Genomic DNA, 21,634 nt, shown 5'->3' on the forward strand with positions numbered 1-21,634 from the left:
AGAAGAAGATGGGACAGAGGGACAGTAGGAGCAGAAAGGATAATTAACAGGGAAACAGTTTGACCATGTGTGTCAGAGTGTATTATAAGTAAAATTTGGGTGCACCAAAATGTTGGGGATCTCCATTCTGTAAATTTTAGCCTTTGAGATGTTTGATTTTACAACCATACACCTCTATGGGTTTTGTAGCATCAGGCAATAGGATAGCCTAGCCATAAGTCTTACTTTTCCATAATACATTTCCTCTGCCATTTGAATTTTTTAGTTTTATCCTGTGCTGAGGGGAGGATAAAATCTGCATTTCTGTATCATTTCCCTCTACCCAAAATGGCTGTGGAGACAAATTCTTTCTCTGTCTTTTTGCTGGTAACAGTATGTCTTCCAAGGGCAAGGAAGGATGAGAAGGCAAACTTAAATTTCCACAATGACTGATCTCATTAAACTGATAAATATCTTCATCTTTACTAAAGAAAAATAACTTTTTATCATATATGATGGAAAGAAATAAAACAAGTGGTCTGTCTGTATTAAGGGGCCTCTTAATGTCCAGTCTGTGATCTTATGAGTGAGCTATCCAGTGCAATTCAGTTCTTTGTTGGAAGTATACGAGTTATGAAAGAATAGTTTGAAAAGACTATATAAAATTTTCATTTCTTGAAATGAAATTTTGCATCTGGGAATAACATTCTAGGTTTCAGACTATCTGAAAAATGAATTTTCTAAATGCTGACAGGGGCAGTAGTCTTATTTGATCTAATTTAACCTTCTTTCACTGAAAACTTGCCTTAATAGCCGTCAAACATTGATGTTCAGCCAATACTTAGATAATAATCACTCCGAGTTTGCTTTCTTTTCCATGTTTTGTGTTTACTGGATAAAACCTCAATGAGAATTTAATCATATTTCTTTAGATATTTACACAGACAGGAGAATGGAAAAAGTTTAATTAAAATTGTATAGTTGATTAGCTTATCAACAGCATTAAGCAACAGATTTATAGAATAAGTATTGAAATAATCATTGAAATAGCTCTTTCTGCTAAAAATAAAAATGCATTTAAGCAGATCCTGCTGTTCAGGGAATGACAAAACGTGAAGGTTTCAATAATGTAAAGCTAGATATTTGAGATTTTAAACTGACAAAACCCAAAAGATGTAAAATCCATTTGCTGTGCATTCTACGGTATTATCTCCTGCAAGAGCAATAAATTATGGCTAAAAAAAAGAATACATTGTAACTTTTGAAAAATTGCTAAAGGTTTATGCTTGTATCAAATTAAAAATGGAAAGTTTATGTGAAAATTAACTCTAAAAAATATTTTTTCCCCATAGCAAAACAGTGTGAAGAATTGCATTTGATGCTGTTTCCACTGCAGAGAGGTTATTAAGTACCTTGAAAGGCTATTTCATCTTTAATTTTATTTCTTTAATGGATATATGTACTAGTTTATCCTAGTGGAGGTGACAATTCAAAGAACTGTGAATCAGCTGGCCTTGGGAAATGAGTCACTTCATGGGGATTGGTTCTAAACTTGTAGTACCATAGCAATTCTCCCTCTAATCTAGAGATTAAAATATTCACATTTTTAATCTACCAAATTGGCAGCCAGGAATCAGAAGGATACTATTTCACTGAATGTGAGCAATTATGTTATGCTGTGTAAAATGAATGCAGGAAAAGAACATTGAGTGATATATAATAGTTTTGCAAACTTATTTTACCAGATAAAATATCCCAGGCAAAGGAGAAACTGTACAGCATCCTGGTGCTATTAACTTATGCAAAATTAGGAAATACTACTGTTTCTCTATAGCTTTAGAATCAGTCTTCCAGAAAATTAAAATTCATAATTAAATATATTTTGTTTATCTTACATTCTCAAAATTGAACCCGTTTTCTAAATTGACATCAGCAATGAGTTTATCTCATTACATATTTATTAAGACCTTGAATAACTTGGTTTCATTCATAGAGTTTATGAAGAATTATCTGTCAGATGCAGATGGAAAAATGCATTTCCCCAGGTCCTTAATTCAGTTAAGTAATCAACTAAGGAAAGGAAATGATAAATTCTGCTTCTTTTTACTTCTTTTTATATTCTTTTTATTTATTTATAAAGTGTCTGAGCTAAGCTGCCATTCTTTTCAAATACAATACTTTCTCCTACCACTTTTTGAAAATGAGAAATACATTTGTGCAAAATATTTTTGTTTGATACTTCTAAAATTTAAACATGCAGGCTGATTTTGAGCAGGCATTTAGTAAGACAGCGCTGTGTTGTTTGCATGCATACAATCTTTTTAAAAAGGTATCCTTATCACTAATTTTAGTTTTCTGATGTTTAATAGAACCTGTGCAGAAGTAGGTGTAAGGAGATGGTGGGTGGGTTGTCTATGAACATTTAGATTTAGAGGAACATAACAGAATTTCCATGCTCTTTGGGTTGCATAGAACACTATATTGTATTTGCCCTCTCTATTAGATGGGAAAGCCAAGCAATAATATTCAACCAGTGATCTGTTTAAATTATACCCTGCTTCTCTGCACTTAGTCCCTCTTTTATGAAGTTTTCATTGGATTTCATTGGTGATTTAATGTCAGCACAGAAGTAACTTTCTATATTAGGAAAAAAGACTTAGCAATCCAATAATGCCCACAGCATCACCCCCATTGCTTCTTAGGTCTTTGGGTAAGTTCAATGTATGAAGATATTTTTATCTTATACTGATTATCTCCAACATCAACAGTGTATATATTATTATCTACTTATCTGCAAAGAATGTCTTCTTAACGTTATCTTCTTTTGTATTTTGAATCTGAACTAAATATCCGCCCCAGTAACCACAGGTATTTTGACATCATTCTATAAGTGATCCAAAGGGAAAAAACTTACATGATTCCATGACCAAGATGCATCCTTTCCAGTTCACTTTATTATTTAGAAGTGATTAGGTCACTAGCGGAGCAAGTATTTGGTAAAATCACTACCATTGTTTGTGTTAGGCAACAAGGAATTAAATTCAATATGTGATTTTTTTTTTCTTAAGTTTCTTATTGATGGTAATAACCTGTTTTTTCAAAGGGATTGCATTCATTCAATGATTATTATATAAAGTAGAAATAAACAGTGTATTATTCTGGAAGATAACCTGAAGTAGTGGATGATTTTGTTAAATACAGGATTCAAAAAAAAGTGGAGTATCATCATGATTGTTCTTAAAATGAATCATTGATCTTTCCTGAAATTGTTCTGTCACTAAACACAAACACCATTTGTAGAATGATTAACAGGATTACTAGCTCAGTAATTAAACAGCCAAGTGATTCACTGCTGATGCTAAATATTTTAATCTTGAACTGTAATTTTAAGGAAATGTTTTTGAAGATCTGCACTGGTTGCATAACAGCTATAGAAGAAAGACACTTCTTTTTACAAATAATTTGAAATACCAACTTTTCTGAATGTAGCAGAGTCAGTAGATGACCTTATACTGAACATTATAAATGTGTGTCATAGCCCAGATTAGCTAAATGTCTTCAGTAAGAGTTTTAAACCGTTTTCTGTAGTCAACTGTGTATTTTCTGGTTTGAAAACATTCTTCAACAGATAATTTGTCCTGACAGCTTCTGTGTCAGTAGCTCTTTTCTTTAGTCCTGTGAGCTTTAATTAAATCTTTTAGATGTGCTTATCACTTCTCAGCACATATTTCAGTTATATTTTATTCTGGAGACCAGAAGAGTCACTTTCTTCTCGTTTTCAGATAGCAATGTGAAACATTTTTATGAGATAGCTTCTTTCAATAGTATTTCCAAAAAGTTAGAGCTTACATTGCACATTTTTTAAAGTGCACATACACATTTTTTAGGGTAAGTTGTTTGTCATCCATCCACTCCATACTTGAAAGTCTCTTGCTGTGATTTGCATTTACTGTCACTTGCAAAAAAAAAAACCATTAGTGTACGTTACTCATTTTTCTTGAAAGAAGCTTCTGAGACACTTTTAAATAATTGATTTTGCCTGCTTGCCTGCACTGGAGGCATGTTTAAAAATATAGCAGCAAACTAAAAAGATGAAAGATTTTTGAAGCATCATCATAAGTTCTGTGGTGACCTCCATTACCAACTAAAATTCTATGACAAGTCTCACACAATACAGAGAAAATTCATCATGGCATGCCATCATCCCACCACAGAAGTAGCTGTACTAATGTTACTTTTCAGTAAAACTTCTCTATTTGTGATCACTGGCCTAAATATGATGAAATCAGATGATCAATATTTAGATTTTGAAAAAATATGAATTTTCAAAATTCAAGCCAAACTGTTTACATTAAACACACAAATCAATTTTTGATGAGATGTTATTTCATTTGAAAAGCCAATTTTTTAATATAAATGTATATTCTTTATTGTATTGTAGTTTTAAACAAATTGGAACTATTCAGAAGCACAAAAACTTTTATGTCTGAGAGCTAACTGAAAAATTAGTACTTCTACCCAGAACTGGACTAACCAGAAAGCTTGTCATTTGTTGCAGAGAACATGAATTAAGAAATTAATTAATTAATTTGCAACAAAGAGGTACAATAGAAAAGTGAGAATGTTGAAAGTAGTGTGAAAGAGGTATACTAATTAAAAAGTGATGTATGACCAACTGCTGGGATTTATAAGCAATAATGCACTTTGCAGAAGGTCCCAGATACCTGTCATTTGTATGATTCATTATTTTCATAAGTGCCTAGAAGATCTACCTCCATATTCCAGTGTCATGACCCCTTTTAAGGAGGTTTGCAACTAAACCTGGTTCTGTAAGATATGAAATATCTTCTGATGGAATGGTAAGAAAGTATAGAGCTAGAGAAGCAATACTGCAAAATTTGTACCAAATGAGCTATGGTGTGTGAAACGAGCATAAATAGCAAGGTTGCAAGAGACTTGTGATGCCTCCAGTTTTACATATTTTAACAAGATGCAGCTTTGTTGGAGCCCAGTACTATACTAATGGATTTTAATTCTTAAGTAAGAAATACGGAGATGTTATTTCAGCATCTTGTTAGGTCAGATTTAATCTCAAAAAAACCAAAAAAACCAATACCTGAATTCATAAATTTCATCGAATTAAAAAAAACCAACATTGATTGCAATGAAATATAATACTGAAGATAACCCATTGTCTTCTAAAGGAGACACTAGCTTCATCTCATTCATGAAGTCATATTAGATGCACAATACCACTGGGGTTTACTGCATATAGGGAAGTCATAATCTGAAATACTAAAGACTGACCTTTGTGCTCTCTTTTGCTGCACTTGGAGACATCAGTTCTGATTTTATGTAACACAGGAACCCATGCTTGTAAGTCTGAAAGTTTCTCCCTGGTCAGTAAGACTATGTGTCTGAAGTGAAGTTGGAGAAAAAAACAGCTGAAGCAAAAAGCCCTTCAAGTCGTAGCAGAGTACATTTCACATTTATAATTCTTCTGATGCAACTTTAAGTATGGGTCTGAAAACAATATTTCAATTTCAAATATTGTTTTGTATGCTCATTAATGATTAATGAATATAACAATGATACCACACAGAATTCCATCTAAACTGGTATGCTGTTTCTGGTGGTGGAGAAAAGTGGATTTGTGTAAGACTGTAAAGCAGTCAGGTAGACATATATCCCAGGAGTACAGTGTCAGATTCCAGAAAAATCAAGGTCAAGGATTCCTTCAAGCAGAGATGGTGTCTTTTAAGCCTTATATTGAGTTTTTTTCTATTAAATTGTTCAATATCTTTCTGGACCCCTGTAAAGCTTTTGTAGAAGCCTACTACAAGATGTCTCAAGACTTAATTGTGTTCTGTTTGAAGTTACTCTTTATTGCATTAAACCTGCCTTTTGCTGGTTTCATCTGATGCTCTCTACTTTCGGTATTGTTAGACATTGTGACCTCTTCCTGTTCACGCTATCATACGCATCCTGAAGTTTGTTTGGTCATCCCTCCTGTGGAAGCTATCCCATACATTTGTTTATATGTTTCTTGTTTTGCAAACCTTTTCCTGACTTGTGTGGTTTCCACTCAGATACAGTAAATATTTTATTTAGTATTTAATGTAGTCATTTTATTGGATTAACTTGGTAGCATAATAACTATTGTATTCTCTATTCCTTTTCTAATAGTTCACATCTTTTTTTTTTTTTTTTCTTTACTGTTCCAGAATGATGTTACATTACCACTTTTCAGATTCTTCATAATTAACTTTTTCTCTTTCAAGGAAGAAAGCAACATGTTCTTACTGAAAAAACAATGAGATAACAAAAAAAGTCATTAGTTTTATAAGTGGAATAATTCAGAAGTTTTATACTTCCAGTCATTCTTTCAGATTATTTAGAACCTATGTGTCTCTAACTAATCAGAAAGTAGCTGTTCCTGTATGACTTTTCTCTTCTTTTTTGAATATTGACAGTCTGATGATCACAACTCACTGAAAGGATCGTATTGTCACCTCCCTGACCTGAAACTCTCATCTCTACAGGCATATTTTCACAACCTTCATTAATTTCTTTTCTTAGTTCTATTACAGTAGGGATCTTTCCAATACCACAAGGTTTTATTATTACATTTTCTGGATTTTGTGCAACACCCCAATTTGAATGGTTCTGTTCTGCTACAGAAAGACTTATAGGAAATAATTACTCCAGAAACCTCTGTTTGTAAACTTTTGCTTTAAGATTACCACTTAATGTTCTTTTTCTTTAGTTATAAAACATTCTAGAAATACTCCTTTTGCTACATCAGGTCAACAACAGAAAAAAATTAAAATTCTGATAGTCCACTGGGCAGCTTGCCACCAGTCCAAAACTCACACCAAATTTGTATATAGATTTTCATGGGATTTTGATCAGATTTATACATAGTTACTTTCCTTACCATATAGCAAAGTATATATGAAAGGCTGCAATTATATATATATATATACACACATATACATATATATATATATATATATATGAAATTTTATAGTGGAAGATAATAAAGAAACAAAGAATTTGAAAGTCAAGATACAAAGGAGCTGAAAACATACTTATTGCTTTTTAACTTCTTACTTTATTTTTACAGTACAGGTATGTTTAGTAATTCACAAGTAATTGAAATACTCTGTTCCTGCTCAAAAATGCTTGACATCTTTCAAGATCAGTGTTTTAACTAAAAGTTATCTATAGTGTGTGCTCAGCCTGTTCAGATTTTTTTGTTGTTGGTTTTGAAAGAAAAATTAGGAGTGGGCAAGGAATAACTCTTATGCATATCATTGCAAGCAACTTCAATTCATCTCCGTCCTTTAGAGATCCTGAATGATCATGAGTGAAATTGGTTTTTTAGCCTATTTCAAACTATAAACACTGCATTTTCTTCTCCACCCTTCTAGACAGAGAAATAGTAATGTTTTGGGGGGGGGTTATCCATTGTGGTGTGCCTTACACAGACATACATATTTATCTACAAAAAAATAACAGAAACAAGGAGGATATTCATGGGCCTGTCAGCATCTGTGCTGATTATAACCTTGTCTTCTTTACTAGTACTTGTAAAGTATTTGTCAGTTACTTTTTCATTTTTTTTTTCATGTTTCATCCGACATATGTTCAAATATCTAGAAAATTAGTAGAAAAGAAAAGATGTAGCATTCAGTTTCTCATAGGTTCAAATCTAAGTCTGTGAGGGGGAGAATGTTTGGGGCATATATTCTTCCCCCAGACTTTAGATCTTTTAAGTCAAACAGCATCTCAGACCTGGAGAATGCAAGTGTATTCCTGTTGGAGGGAGTTTCAGTGCTTCATTCTGAAGATGACATTGCCACTAAGGAACTTCTTTCCTTTCCCACTTGTAATAAAAATTCCCAAGTGATAGTTGTGCCAAACTGAAACACTGTAAAGTAAAAGTTCAGCTAAGATTATTCATGTTGTTTGTATATTGTCTCTAAATTTCAAGGTTATAAGGAAAGAATACTTAAGAAAATTTACAAATCCTTAATAACTCTAAAACAGTTCTTCCACAGAAATGATTTACGTATGCTCTGAATTTCTATTAGTTTTGTGAAAATAGCTCAATGAATGTCACAGATACATCAGTGAGGAGCTGTTGGTGGTGCTTCTTTCACAATTTTCAGGGGAAAAAATTATTTCACACATCAGGTTTAGGAATAATTAAATGCTATGTCTTCTTATTCAGAGGTAAACTAAAGGTAAACTAACTCATACATATACATGTATTTGTAACAAACAGCTGTCTATATTTTAATTTATCATCATATTACCCTCAATTTTCAATCTAACATAACTTGAATGAGATGAGCTGCTTGCTTTAGCAAAATGACATGGCCATTACTAGAATCTGACAGTGAATATTTCTAATACTCTTCTTGCATCAGTTTATGGAGTTAATGGAATTTTAATGGCACAAGATTGATCAAATCCAGCACTTATGACACACCATATGAACAGAGTTCAGAACCATATGATTAAAAGTATAGGGTTTTCAGTTTCATTTTTTGTGTTTCTAAATTTTAGCAAAGGTAATGTATGTGCCTCTGACTTCTATATATTCTATGGTGGTGTAATTTACTTCCTAATGATCATGTGAATTCTGTATCTTCTGTAAAATCCTGTAAAAGTTCCTAAAATCTAAAAACATCTAGTGTTCAGATGATTTTCTCAACTTACTTTTGTTACTTCTGATCCTATTAGAATGATGCTTACTCTAAATCACCTGCTGTGATTCATAATTTTCAGGAATGGAGAACACTCACTGTGTTCTCAAGTTATGCTTGGTTTAGCAACAAGAGGACCCTCTTTCTGGTCACAAAAGAGCTTCATAGCATTTGAGTCCAAAATTATACTAATTTTAATGCCATAAATAGAAAGATAAACATCTATCCTTTCTTTATTGCAACAATATTTTGAAAAAGCAGAGTTTTTCAGGCATGTAAATAAAAGTATAAGTATGACAGATTCAACTTTTTTAAGCACCAAAAGATTTAGAGAGATGAAAACCCAAGGAATTGCAAAGCACTAGCCAGAAAGAGAATCTCAATAAAAAAAAAAAGTAATCTGTCCAGACAAAAAGAGAAAATACATTTCTGCATTGATAGTGAAATCCAGAATGTTCAAGTTGTAAAACCTTGTCTTTCACTGAAAGTCATAAATAAATTTGCAGATGATGTGAAATTAACTTCACTTACATATAAGTTTAGCTACAAATACTCCATCTTAATATATACATTTATTTTCTTTTTCTTTTAACTTTTGAGCATATATATACGATAAAACCATGCGCTCCAGCTTCTGAATAGGTCAGATGGTTGGACTGACCACTTTTCAAGGAAAGGGTCTTGGACTCTTTCATTTGAAGAGCGATGAGAAGGGTATGAGTGAGATTTACAGAATCATGAGGGCAGCGGATAAGCGGAGCACGGCACTGTTGATCAAATGTGAGAACTAGGTAGCACTGAAGCCAGGCGCAAAGCACAAATAATAGAGGCAGCAGTTTGTGCAGCCTTTTGTGCAGAAAGGTTCTTAAAGTGGATATGGGAAACCACAGACTAGTCAGCCTCAACTCTGTTCCCAGGAAGGTAATCCTGGGAACCATTTCCAAGCATATTGAGGACAAGAAGATGACTGTAAGCGGTCAACATGGATTTATAAAGGGGAAATTATCCTGATCAACCTGGTAGCCTTCTGCAATTAAACGTCTGGTTTTGTAGATGATGGGAGAGCAATGAATTGACATTAGCAATACTTTGAACACTGTACTTCATAATCTACTCATTGACAGTATGATGCAGTACAGACTAAATAAACGAAGAGTAAGGTGGACTGAAAATTAGCTGAATTTGTGGTTAGTGAAATGAAGCCCAGCTGGAGGGCAGTTACTAGTAGTGTACCACAGGGGTCAATACCAGGGCTAGTACTGTTTGACTTCACTAATCATCAGATCATGGGACAGCGTGCATCCTCCACAAGCTTGTAATGATACAAAACAGGGAAGAGTAATTAATAGACCAAGTAGTTGTGCTGTGATTCAGAGGGACCTCAAAAGATGTAGAAACGGGCAGACAGTCACTTCCTAAAGTTGGAATGGAAATGCCAAATCCCTCACTTGGGCAAAAACAATCCCTTGCACTAGGGAAGACTTGTGGTCAACTGGCTGGAAAGCAGCTTTGCAGAAAGGGAGCTGGGGGTCCTATTGGACAACAAGCTGACCTTGAGTCAGCAATGCACCTTCAAGGCAATGAAGGCCAACAACATTAACGATGAGCATGGCCAGCAGGTTGAGGGAGGTGATCCTTTCCTTCTACTCAGCACTAGCAAGACCACATCAGGAGTGCTGGGTTCAGTGCTGGGCCCCGGTATAAGAAATACATGGACATACTGGACGGAGTCTACAAAGGGTCACAGAAATTATTAAGGACTTCATTGCTGTGAATCTGCCTTAAGAAATTACACAGGTAGAGTGTATTTGCTGGTTCCAAAAGGGATTATCTGGGCTTCTGGGCAGTAGTTCAATAAAAGCATCCTGAAAGTACTAAGCAGGATTGTATCCTCACGTGTTCCTGATACAACAGTTCTGCATGCTGGAGGAGTACCAGAAAAATAGACAGTAGAAACGCAGCAAGCTTATATCCTGGTGCTGTCACAATCAGAGACGCTAAAATTAGGCTTTTCAAAGGAGTTTGTAGATAATAGGTCAACTTGTCCTGAACTGTATTGAGAATTAGGTACATTATGAACATAATTGAGATTTGGAAAACTTCAGGCATTTATTCTTACTGAAAAATTCAGAGAACACATACTATTATTGTTATTTTCCAACATGAAACCAAAACTATGAATAGTATTTGGCAAATACCAATTACTTACTCTAACACACTGGTAAATAAATAAAACATTGTTACAAAAAAAGGACAATGAAAATAAGGAAGAGCACTCTATATCTTATCTAATTGTGTTTTACTGCTTGTCTTTAACTACTTTACTCTTTGCTTTCATTTGTCTGCTTTACTGCAATTTAAGGATCAGTGCTTTCTCCTGATGTTTGCATACTTCAGATAATTTTACTGGTCCTGAGAGCACTTGTAGTATTTTGTCAGATATGGTAGATCCTCAGATAATGAAACCTTCACACCGCCTGATTACCATCACCATTTCTTGCTTTTCACTTCAGCCCCACATGATTTCAACAGTCCAAACCTTACAAACCACAGAGCTAGAGATTAGTGCCTCCTGATATTTGAAAGCTGAGGTTCAAACCTCCAGTTAGATAATTTTCTAGCCACATGCTATCTTTAACAGCTTGTGAGATACTAGCTACTATCATGTCAGAATTTGAATCTGGGAGGGATGGAAAGGAGCAGAATAGGTAATTGTAGTGTGCACATTCACATTCCACCTCACAGCCTTACAAGTTTTAAGATAAATGCTTTCACTGTCATAAAGCTCGTAATCACAGCACAGCAGTGATGCACAGCATTTCTACTCCAACCAATTCGAGAGATAGCAGGCTTTAATACTGTCAAAGATGAACAGTGGTTTGGGCAATGGTGTAAAGCAGAACACTGTGTATTGCAGAACTCCCCCATGCTTCCCTCTTATAATTTCAATGACTATGACTAGGAAGCGTAATATTGAATGATACCACTTTTTCCTTATTATAAAGACAACTTCATTTTCAGTTTAAATAGTAGTATAGTGTAGTGTTTTCAGCATGAAAATTTTTACATAACAAAGAACTCACCTGACATGATTCTGAAGAAAACCCACTTAGTTTCAAGACAAATTTGGATGGAGAATAGGAAGTGGATAAGGGGAGGTGGGGGAGGAAAGTTAATGTCTACTACAGAGTTGAATACCTTTCATAGCTGGAAGAAGAGGAAAATAATGGAGATGCAATATTGAGCAACTGTTAAAAGTTAAGAATTCTGAAAGGGTAAATGGAACTAAATTGAAGCTGGCAACCATGTAATTACTGGGAAGGGAAATGATCATGCTTTTTATTGGCCTGGAGATTACGTAGGTGAGAATATTACTGTAGCAAGTGAATCTTAATGTATAAAAAAGGAATGAGAGAAGAGCTTGTGCCAAGTGTACTTTCTTATCCTTTTTTAGCTATATAAAAAAAAAAAAAGCCCCCAAAAGACTTACAAGCAAGTCACACTTCCTAAAATGAAAAGGAGTGTATATATTATTGATATCTTCTTATCTATAGGACTAGAAGAACTGTTCCTGTGTTCAGAAATCAGAAGGCATTTTGTCAAGAAATATTAAAGCCATTACACAAATAAGTGTTATACTATCTTAAAATAACCATTTATAGTATCTACTTTCCCAGGCAGACTTTAGATTGTAGAGGTTTTTAACAGTAAGTCATTTAGTTAAAGGTTCGTGGTTATTTTTTCTCTCTCTCTAGTTTAATCTGAACATATGAAGAAAACAATAATGATTCTATTGTGTTGATCACTATTCAATATTTCTGATTTGTATTTGTGCTTTGTATTAAAATACAAGGACATTTTCTGTTATCTACTTGTAATCTGCAAGGAATTACATATTTATTGGTACAGTTCCATGAGACTGATAAATAGTGATGGACATAGAAAACAAGTATTTTTAAGCAAGTTCTGGGAAGTGTATTTTTTTCTGCATCCTTTCACTTAAAAATTAGATTATATGGATATTCGGGTTCATTCCAGTAGGTTCAGAGTATTCTAAAAACCAAAGGTAGAAAAGCCTGTATAAGTTTACTGTCAATTCTATAAAAGATGAAATTATTTATTTCTTGTGTCCACTTTGTTGGTGAGAGCAGATAGACTTTTCTCTTCTATCATGTAGTTGAAATGAAGCATTATCTTCAAAAAGGTGATTTTAATTGGGCAAGCCATAACCTGGCATGATCAGACTCTAAAATATTAGAATTGAAGAAAGACATTATGCAAAGCCAGCTGAGCAAAAATATATGATTATCTGAGAATTAAAGAAAAAAAAAAAAAATAAGAAAAAGCAGACATTTTAGAAAGTCATCGTAATTCTTTATGTGCCAGAATGGTGAGATTGTTATATTAAGAAGGAGAATGATTCTTCTTTTGGAAAACCTCACTGTTAACAAGACAAGAATTCATGAATGGGTTTTCGAAGGAGTCCTTCTCAGTTAGCTACCCTCTGTGCAATGTTCATCCTGTGCCGTTTTTAAAGTGTTTAGAGTGGGTGGCTTACTTAAACTATTTAGTCTCCAGGAATACTAGTTTCAGGTTCTGATCTGTATGACTACAGTGATTCAGTTGCGAAGTGTTGTGTCTAGCGTGCAGTAGCAAAAGTTTGATCAAAGTTGTCATTTTTGTCATATTTCACCCTAGGGGAAATATTCAATATATTTGTTTAGTAAATTTCAGTGGTTGTTATTGTAATACACCATAACCAGAAATGTATTAGGGAAATTCATTCCAAGATGAATTATGAAATTAAAAGGGGATACAATTATATGGAAAACACAGACATTTTCTTGCAAGGAATATAAAAAAGCATAATTTTGCATGAGTTCTAAGGAAATAAAAGTAATTTAATGAGAAATACATGATGTTGGGTCTTGTGGCTCTCAAAAGATACACAACATTTGAAGAAAAATTCTTACTTCTTGAGAGCCCATATAGTGTTTTCAGAGATTGGAAGCACATAGTGGATGAGTTTACACAGCGTATAAGCAATTTTTGCCTTGTAAAAATATGAAACCTATTCAATATCTGTATTTTCACTCATGGTCCATAACAGTACCCTAATGTTAAATGGCAAGTGTGTTTTAATTAAATCAGAAGCTGACCTAAAATGTTACTATAATTTGGGCAGAAACTTGTAATTCCACTCAGAATATTAATTATTTTAGGCATTGAGATATAGTTTATACCAGTGAAGTTACTAAGTCAAGCTCATAATGATTTACTTTCTTCTGATTTGGTTTCATACCAGTTTCCTTCCTTCTCCATCCACTCTTGGAAATAAAGTATGCATTATTTTTTTAATAGTACTGCACAGTGACACTGTCATGGGTGAGACATTAAATGGCAAATCCTACTGGATCTGGGTATTTTATTATTTATTATTGTTAAATGAACTCTCATCTTTCATCTTTTAAATTAAATATTCAGGATATTAGTTATTTGGTCTAATCAGTTATTCAATCTAAACATTTCTAATGCAAAGATTTTTGAAGTTGGTGGGTTTTTCTATTTTCACCCTAATTTCATTTTCTATATCAAACTCTTGAAACAGTATATGAATCTTTCAGAAAGGCAGATAAGATAATTAGCAATAGTCCTTTGAAAATAGAATTTACCACCACCACCACCCACACACCCCATGAGCCCTGAAATCGAACAGGAACTTTGGTAGGATTGAGCTAGTGTGGGAAAGTTCAGCTTTTTTAGGAAGCAGGTGGAATCCATAAATGCCAAAGAGAGAGACAATGTGTCTTACAAATAATTTTAATCTTGTTTTTTAGGAATCCTGAGATTCCTTAATCTTCATTAGGTTTTCAAGGATAAATATCCATGAAGGAGAAAAATCTTTCAAGCACCTTGGTTTCCCTCTCTTCTCCATGTACGGGTGGACATTTATCAGTGCATATATGTTTTGTTGCATTTTCTATAACACTGCTATATAAGTCCCTTACTATTTTGTCTCTAATCTACACTTCTGAGAAATACCCACATCTGTCCTTGGGAAATCTTCATTGATTAAACCAACAACAACCTTGTAATGTCTCTCTATAGCATCATTTCAGCAAATTGTGTGTGAGGACTTAACTAAGAAGACAATAATAGTTAAGTATCATGTGTAGCTATCTTAAAATAACTCTATCTAGCTCTTCCACTTAATTGAGTTTTGTAAAAAAACCTACTTTACATTAATACTTACTGTGCACTTGCACTACAAAAAGATTAATTTTAAGTAGCAAAAAAGAATTTTAAAATATTCTGCAAAGCCACACATAAACTATATTAATTGAGCTCTAAATTAGTGATGCTAAACAACAAAAGCAAGGAAATGCACAGTGAAGCAGGAAATGTACCATATGGTTTTGTATACCTGGACACAATGGGGACACTATCTTAATGGCTTTCTTAATGTTCCTGTTGTACTAGATATTGGTGGACATATGGTATGCTGCCTTTTCATATGCCTGTGCATTTTCATGATTTTGTTAGCTGACTTTGATAACATTTTCTATTTGTCTGCTCTTAGGAAAAGGTTTTTTTAATGTTTTGCTCATTATCTGGAGTTGAAAATCCATGCGTTTTATTTTGCTTTTCCATTTATATTATTTTTTTTTCTAAAGCAATTCCATATTACTTTTATTATTACGCTTTCCACAATTATACTCCGTGTCTGGCAATAACTTGGAACACAATTGTGTAGAGTCCTTCCGCGTACGGAGGGGGTTTGACTCAGCCTCAGTGCTGGCTGAACAGACAGCTAAAGCAACCACAGTGGCTGTAGAGCTGACCGGGCTTTGCACAACCAAGATGTGCACTCGTGCAATTGACTGCTTCCCTGCCTGCTCCAAGGAACCTTGGGGTGCTCCAGTTGGAAGCAGATATGTTTCCTGTTTCACCTGTCTGCCAGTGCCGTTCCACCATATGGCTGTGGGACACAACAGGACAACTTCTTGCCCCATCCCTTCCCAGATGCCAGATGTTGTCAAGGTTGGCTTGTGCAGACTACCAGTGGGAAAGATTTCCCTTATTTTTTTAATAGCATAAACTTCATAAATGGTCACATTTAAATAGGCTCTTCGTTACTGCCTTCACATGGAATACACATATTGAAGTCACAAAAATGCAGAATTACTCAGAGGAACTATATCTTGTAAACAAAGAGCAATTGAGCCAAATCCTTGTGACATACTACAATTATACCTTACAAAAATTCCCTTCTATAAACAGTGGTCTCAGGGGTTCTTACAGGACATGTTTGAAGACTGTTGTAAACCAGTGTGGAAATGAAAGGAAATTGTACATTAGCTCATCAACAGACACTCTTCCGTGATTCATATTTACAGATAGGAAATATTCCTTTAAATAAGATTGTCTATATGCTAGTGATTTCTGGCAAGTGTGTATGTGTTTGTATAAACATTCAAAGCTTACCATTCTATATATTCATGTACTGGTTTTAGTACTAGCTCATGATATGTGTAACTGCATTAATTTGATTATGAAATAGAAGTCCAAACAAAGCTCTCTTAATATTTTATAAAAGTTAGAAAGACTAACATCATATCTAGAAACACCAGATTAACTGTTTCTAAAATGTTTAAGTAGGAAGTATTGTAAAAACAAGTAACTTGATTTGTCTTGGTAATTCAAGCCCATAGCCATCAGTTATGGCTAATTTTTTCATTTCTAGTTTATTTTCTTTAAATTTAATTCAAAACTCTCAGTTGCTAGTTTTAGGGACTTTATTTTTAGTTTATATTAATAAATTTTATCTTATCAAAATGAATGGAAAAGGAAAGAACTATGACTGATATTGCACTAATATTCACCCAAGTCACTTTTACAGGCAGTGTTCTTGGGTCAATTTGCAGTGTGGCTTCTTAAGGCAGTACTTAAGCTCCAAAATCTTGATAAATCTGTGTTGCTCTGTGCAGGGGTGGGTGAACTGTTGTGTTCACTCTGTGCTGAATTCCAGAGAGTATAACAGCCTGTTTCTGGTGCCCAGCTTGAGTGGGTGTTCTTGTTCTGCAGCACATTGTTATCAAGAATATGATTTATCAAACCAAAATTTATAAAAAACTAATATATTTTTAGCATGGTTATGTTTTAATGGTAATTGTTATGATGATTATGCTTTTGTAAATAATATCTCCCTATTGCTTTTAATGTAATGTGAAGACATTATGTTGGACTAGTGACTAGAATTGTCACGAGGGGGTTGAGATATATTTGATTTTTTTCACTGTTCTCCACTTTCCCATCTTCCAATAAAAAGACTCATGAGTTATACAAGTTCTTTAAATGTATCTTGAATAGCAATAACACTGCAGTTCAGAACTGTCAATCAATAAATAATGACTTCTAGTCATCAAAAGTGAAGCAAGTAAGCATAGCCTGCTTCTCACTGTGAAAGACAATTCCAAGTAATTGCTCTGAAACTCTATACATTTTCTTCTTTATTAAGGAATCAATTGGAAAAGTATCCAACCTGTACTATAAAGTTAACAATACTCCAATATTTTCTCATCTAAATTCTACTGTCACTTACTGAAACCTTTTTCATAGAAGAAACTTGGTCTGCCATTGTTTTAAACTTAAACTGGCTTTTCTGCTTAGTGTTGTGGTCACACTTTTTGAAAAATTTCATTTCAGAGTAGAGAGACAGAAGAAAGAAAACTCAGAATTTGGGACCAGACCAAGTTCCTTGTATGTTGCTGGAGATTTTACCAAGACAATGAGTGAAGATGCAGGAGATCATCAAAAAAACCAGCAGTAACAAGGACAACAGTAAAGAGGAGGGACAAAGAATTTGCGCTCTTTATAAAGGTTAACAGGAAAATTTCATTGAAGACGTGCATGCCGGACATATGGGAACACTATATGCATTGTTTTTATATATTCCAGACTTTTTTGATAGGAACCAAGGAAAATATACTACTGTCAGTGTGTACTGACTTATAATTTTTGTTGGCAATTGTCTGTCCTTCCCTTTGAGTTGTCTTAATTGCTCTCTTATAAAGCAAAAGGAGGACTTTAATTAACACGTCCCATAGTTTACCTTTGGGAGAAATATTTTCAGTCCTGGGAAGACACTGAGTCTGGCATGGAAGTCAATGGTTTGTTTCTTGCTTTGCTCCTGTCTTTATTTTTTCATACAGCAATGGGCAAATAACTGTTTCTTAGATTCGCCAGTTCTACCAGGGTGACATGTGTATTACACCTTTTTTTCATTAAAAAAAAAAAAAAAAGAAAGTAATATTTAAAGTATAAAAGTTATTTTATTTTAAATAGCTGAATATTATCACTTCTATATTTAAAGAAGTATCCTTTCTCTTTGTGTTTATTATACTGATGACATAATAAAAATACACAGAAATAATGCATCTCAAATTTGTCTTAATATCACATTTTTATTTAAATTTGAGTTTATTTGCCATGTAAAATGTGTAAATATCACATGAGAAGTAACATGAATATATGAAGATAAACTGCAAAAGGAGATTTTAATAATTTTAGAAATTTCATTATTTATTAAAAAAAACAGCAACTTTCAGACATCAAGTCAGACAGAAATGATAATGGGTTGCTGTTTGCTGTATACAGTTGTTAATAAGTATATGCATATGCTGTTTCACAAAGATTCTGTAAACTTGCTCTAACTGCTCAGAAATGTTTGTTTCATACCTTATACCTCTTTTAACTGAAAACTTCTAAGAGAGTTGTAGTTGTATTTAGAGCTAACAATATTTCTTTTGCAATTAATATCTTACGTACTTGTTCTAAGCCTGCTGCAGAGATGGTGTGCTTTTATCTTAATCTGTCTTGTAACTTTCCTAGGACCATACAAAAAGAAACAATTGCGTTCACAATTGATAACCATGCTGTAGAAGCCTTTGTGAAGACATTGTGTGTATAGTTAAAATGTATTTAGATTCAAGTGCAGGTTGGTTGAGTTCATGAATGAAAAGTGTTAAAGATTATTAATTACATAGTAATCACATTTTTCCCAGGAATTCCCTGTGCTGCACATGGTTGGAGGTTGGGATCAGCCAGCAGACTATCTGTTCTTAAGGCTCGCCCTGAGCACCAGCTTTTGGCCACTGCTGGAGGTGGGATGCTAAAGTAGAAGGATCTGTGTTTTGACTGCTGCCTTATGTTTTTAGCCTTTTTTCATGTTTACAAATGCTGACCTAATCCCAGCCATCAGCTCTCAGGGTACACTAAGGAATACATGATGAAGGGATGCTGTCTTTCTCTGTTGTCATTAGCTGATACAAAAGTTTTTCAACAAGGTACAGAGATGCTGTGAGACAATTTATTTTTAAATGCAGTTAAAACATTTAAAACTTACAGGAATTGACAATTAAATAAAATTCATAATAGTTACTTTTTTTGAAACGCAAATGTCCTCCCTTTCTTAGCTTACAGGTTCAAGGGTTTATATTAAAAAACAAAAAAAACCCCAAAACTCTGGCCTTGTTCCATACATTATGAAATGACATGCTGACTTTCTCTAAATCTTCCTCTGCTTTTCTTATGCCAGCATCTTCATGACACCCCAATGCATAACATAGCCATATTTAAAATGTCAATGTGCACAATAGAAATGGGAAGTGTATAATTATTGATTTTAAAAGGCTGTAACAGCCAGATGTGCCTCTGTGACTACACTGAAGCACTTGAAAATACAGCAATGCCACACAACAGCTTACTGAAAAAAGCTTGTATCCTTTAGATAAGCTTTAGAGACAAGCCTCCTCTTTTTTTTTTTTTTTCTCTCTGACAAGCCATTAGAGATACAGTTCTTTTAGAGATAAAGCCCTAGGGTTTCAGCAATTGAGAAAAATCTCTTTAAGTTCCAGTGTCTCTTTTCAGCCCATAGTAATATCTGTGGCTAAAAATCAGGTTGAATGATTTTATGAGTTACTAGGGAAACTAGGATTCTGTCTTCTTCCCTCTGTATCTCCAAACAGGTAAGAAAAACAATTAATTAATTATTAATCGGTGCTGGAGAACATTTCTGTGCTAACAGTACAGCAGTGTAACATGATGGAAATCAAAATAGAAGCTAGTTTCTGTGGCTTTGTCTATTTCTACCATCTAAAACTTTAGCATATGTTCACTGTATTATAATACAACAGGTGTGATAGACATGGCTGGTCTGAAAGTCATGGTGGCAATAAAAAGGTCATCAGAGTATGCTAATTTTTAAATTTATATTTCAAAATATGAGTACAATACATTTTATTTTTCATGAGGAAATTATTGTTTCTTGTGAGGTATTTAATATTCACATTTATTCCACATGCTTCTTTGTAATCACTTACTGATCATATTTGATTTTCAAGTGCCTTTTTAGTAGTGCTATTTAAGTTTTGTTGCTTGATTGTGATAGATCACACAAGATGCTTTCATTTTTCATAATTTCTCCCTATTCCCTGGGTACAAGAAAACTCAGCTATTTCCATTAACTGTATAAAATATTTATTTCAGCAACTACATACACAGAGAACTTCAGAGGTCTCTGAAGAAGCAAACCCATAAATTAGTCACTTGAAAGTAAGCCAAAATAAAATGATATGATTGCCCTGGCTGCAGCTGAGAATGTCAGAAAATGTTAATTTATGACCTTTTCATCGTAATACTAGAACATCTCCTGATCTTAAATATACATCTGTGGTATTTGCCATATACCAGTATTCCCATCCATTTCTCTTCATATTTTACACTTGGCAGTGAAGACACACAGATTTGCACAGAAGTGACTCGCTCAAGGTCACTAAGGATAAACATGGGACAGTCAGGGAAACTAACTCAATCTGGTTGCAAACCATTGAGCTGTTCTTCATCTCTTGAGATGAGTAAAGTGTAAAAAAGTGGATTGCCTCTAGAAAAAAATAGGTTTTCTTTTTTTTTTTTTCCTGTTAAGATGGTAAAAAGCAAGAGTGTTTTATGTGGATCGGTTTTACAAATTGATTATAAACACAGTAATAGGAAGACCTACAAATTTCACAACTGACAAGTTCCACTAAACCTTGTTTAATACCCTAAGTGTGTATATTCTTTAATATTGGTACAAATTCAGAAATATAGGAAAGAATGATATAAAAAGAATTATTTTCATCAGGAAACAGTGGCTAACACTGTGTTATAAAATATAATAAAACTAGAGTAGAATAGAACAAGAACAGAACAGAATTAGAACAGAAGAGAGCAGGATGGGATAGGATAGGATAGGATAGGATAGGATAGGAGAGGAGAGGAGAGGAGAGGAGAGGAGAGGAGAGGAGAGGAGAGGAGAGGAGAGGAGAGGAGAGGAGAGGAGAGGAGAGGAGAGGAGAGGAGAGGAGAGGAGAGGAGAGGAGAGGAGAGGAGAGGAGAGGAGAGGAGAGGAGAGGAGAGGAGAGGAGAGGAGAGGAGAGGAGAGGAGAGGAGAGGAGAGGAGAGGAGAGGAGAGGAGAGGAGAGGAGAGGAGAGGAGAGGAGAGGAGAGGAGAGGAGAGGAGGGAAGGGAAGGGAAGGGAAGGGAAGGGAAGGGAAGGGAAGGGAAGGGAAGGGAAGGGAAGGGAAGGGAAGGGAAGGGAAGGGAAGGGAAGGGAAGGGAAGGGAAGGGAAGGGAAGGGAAGGGAAGGGAAGGGAAGGGAAGGGAAGGGAAGGGAAGGGAAGGGAAGGGAAGGGAAGGGAAGAGAAGAGAAGAGAAGAGAAGAGAAGAGAAGAGAAGAGAAGAGAAGAGAAGAGAAGAGAAGAGAAGAGAAGAGAAGAGAAGAGAAGAGAAGAGAAGAGAAGAGAAGAGAAGAGAAGAGAAGAGAAGAGAAGAGAAGAGAAGAGAAGAGAAGAGAAGATGTCATTTGGAAGGAACCTACAATGATCATCTAGTCCAGATGCCTG

General features: G+C 34.5%; 1 protein-coding gene across 1 annotated transcript in view; it reads left to right on the plus strand.

Annotated features, from left to right (window-relative positions):
• The window catches only part of CCDC102B (coiled-coil domain containing 102B), a 194,135-nt gene extending 173,474 nt beyond the window's left edge, over positions 1 to 20,661 (plus strand). Inside the window, exon 6 of the mRNA XM_080381165.1 lies at positions 17,400 to 20,661. Within this exon, the coding sequence (XP_080237291.1) occupies positions 17,400 to 17,489 (90 nt within the window). The 3' untranslated portion in view covers positions 17,490 to 20,661. The remainder of the gene's footprint in view (positions 1 to 17,399) is intronic.
• Positions 20,662 to 21,634: the final 973 nt, after the last annotated feature.

This window comes from Falco punctatus, assembly GCF_963210335.1.
Source record: "Falco punctatus genome assembly, chromosome: 3".
Classification (NCBI taxonomy): Eukaryota; Metazoa; Chordata; class Aves; order Falconiformes; family Falconidae; genus Falco; species Falco punctatus.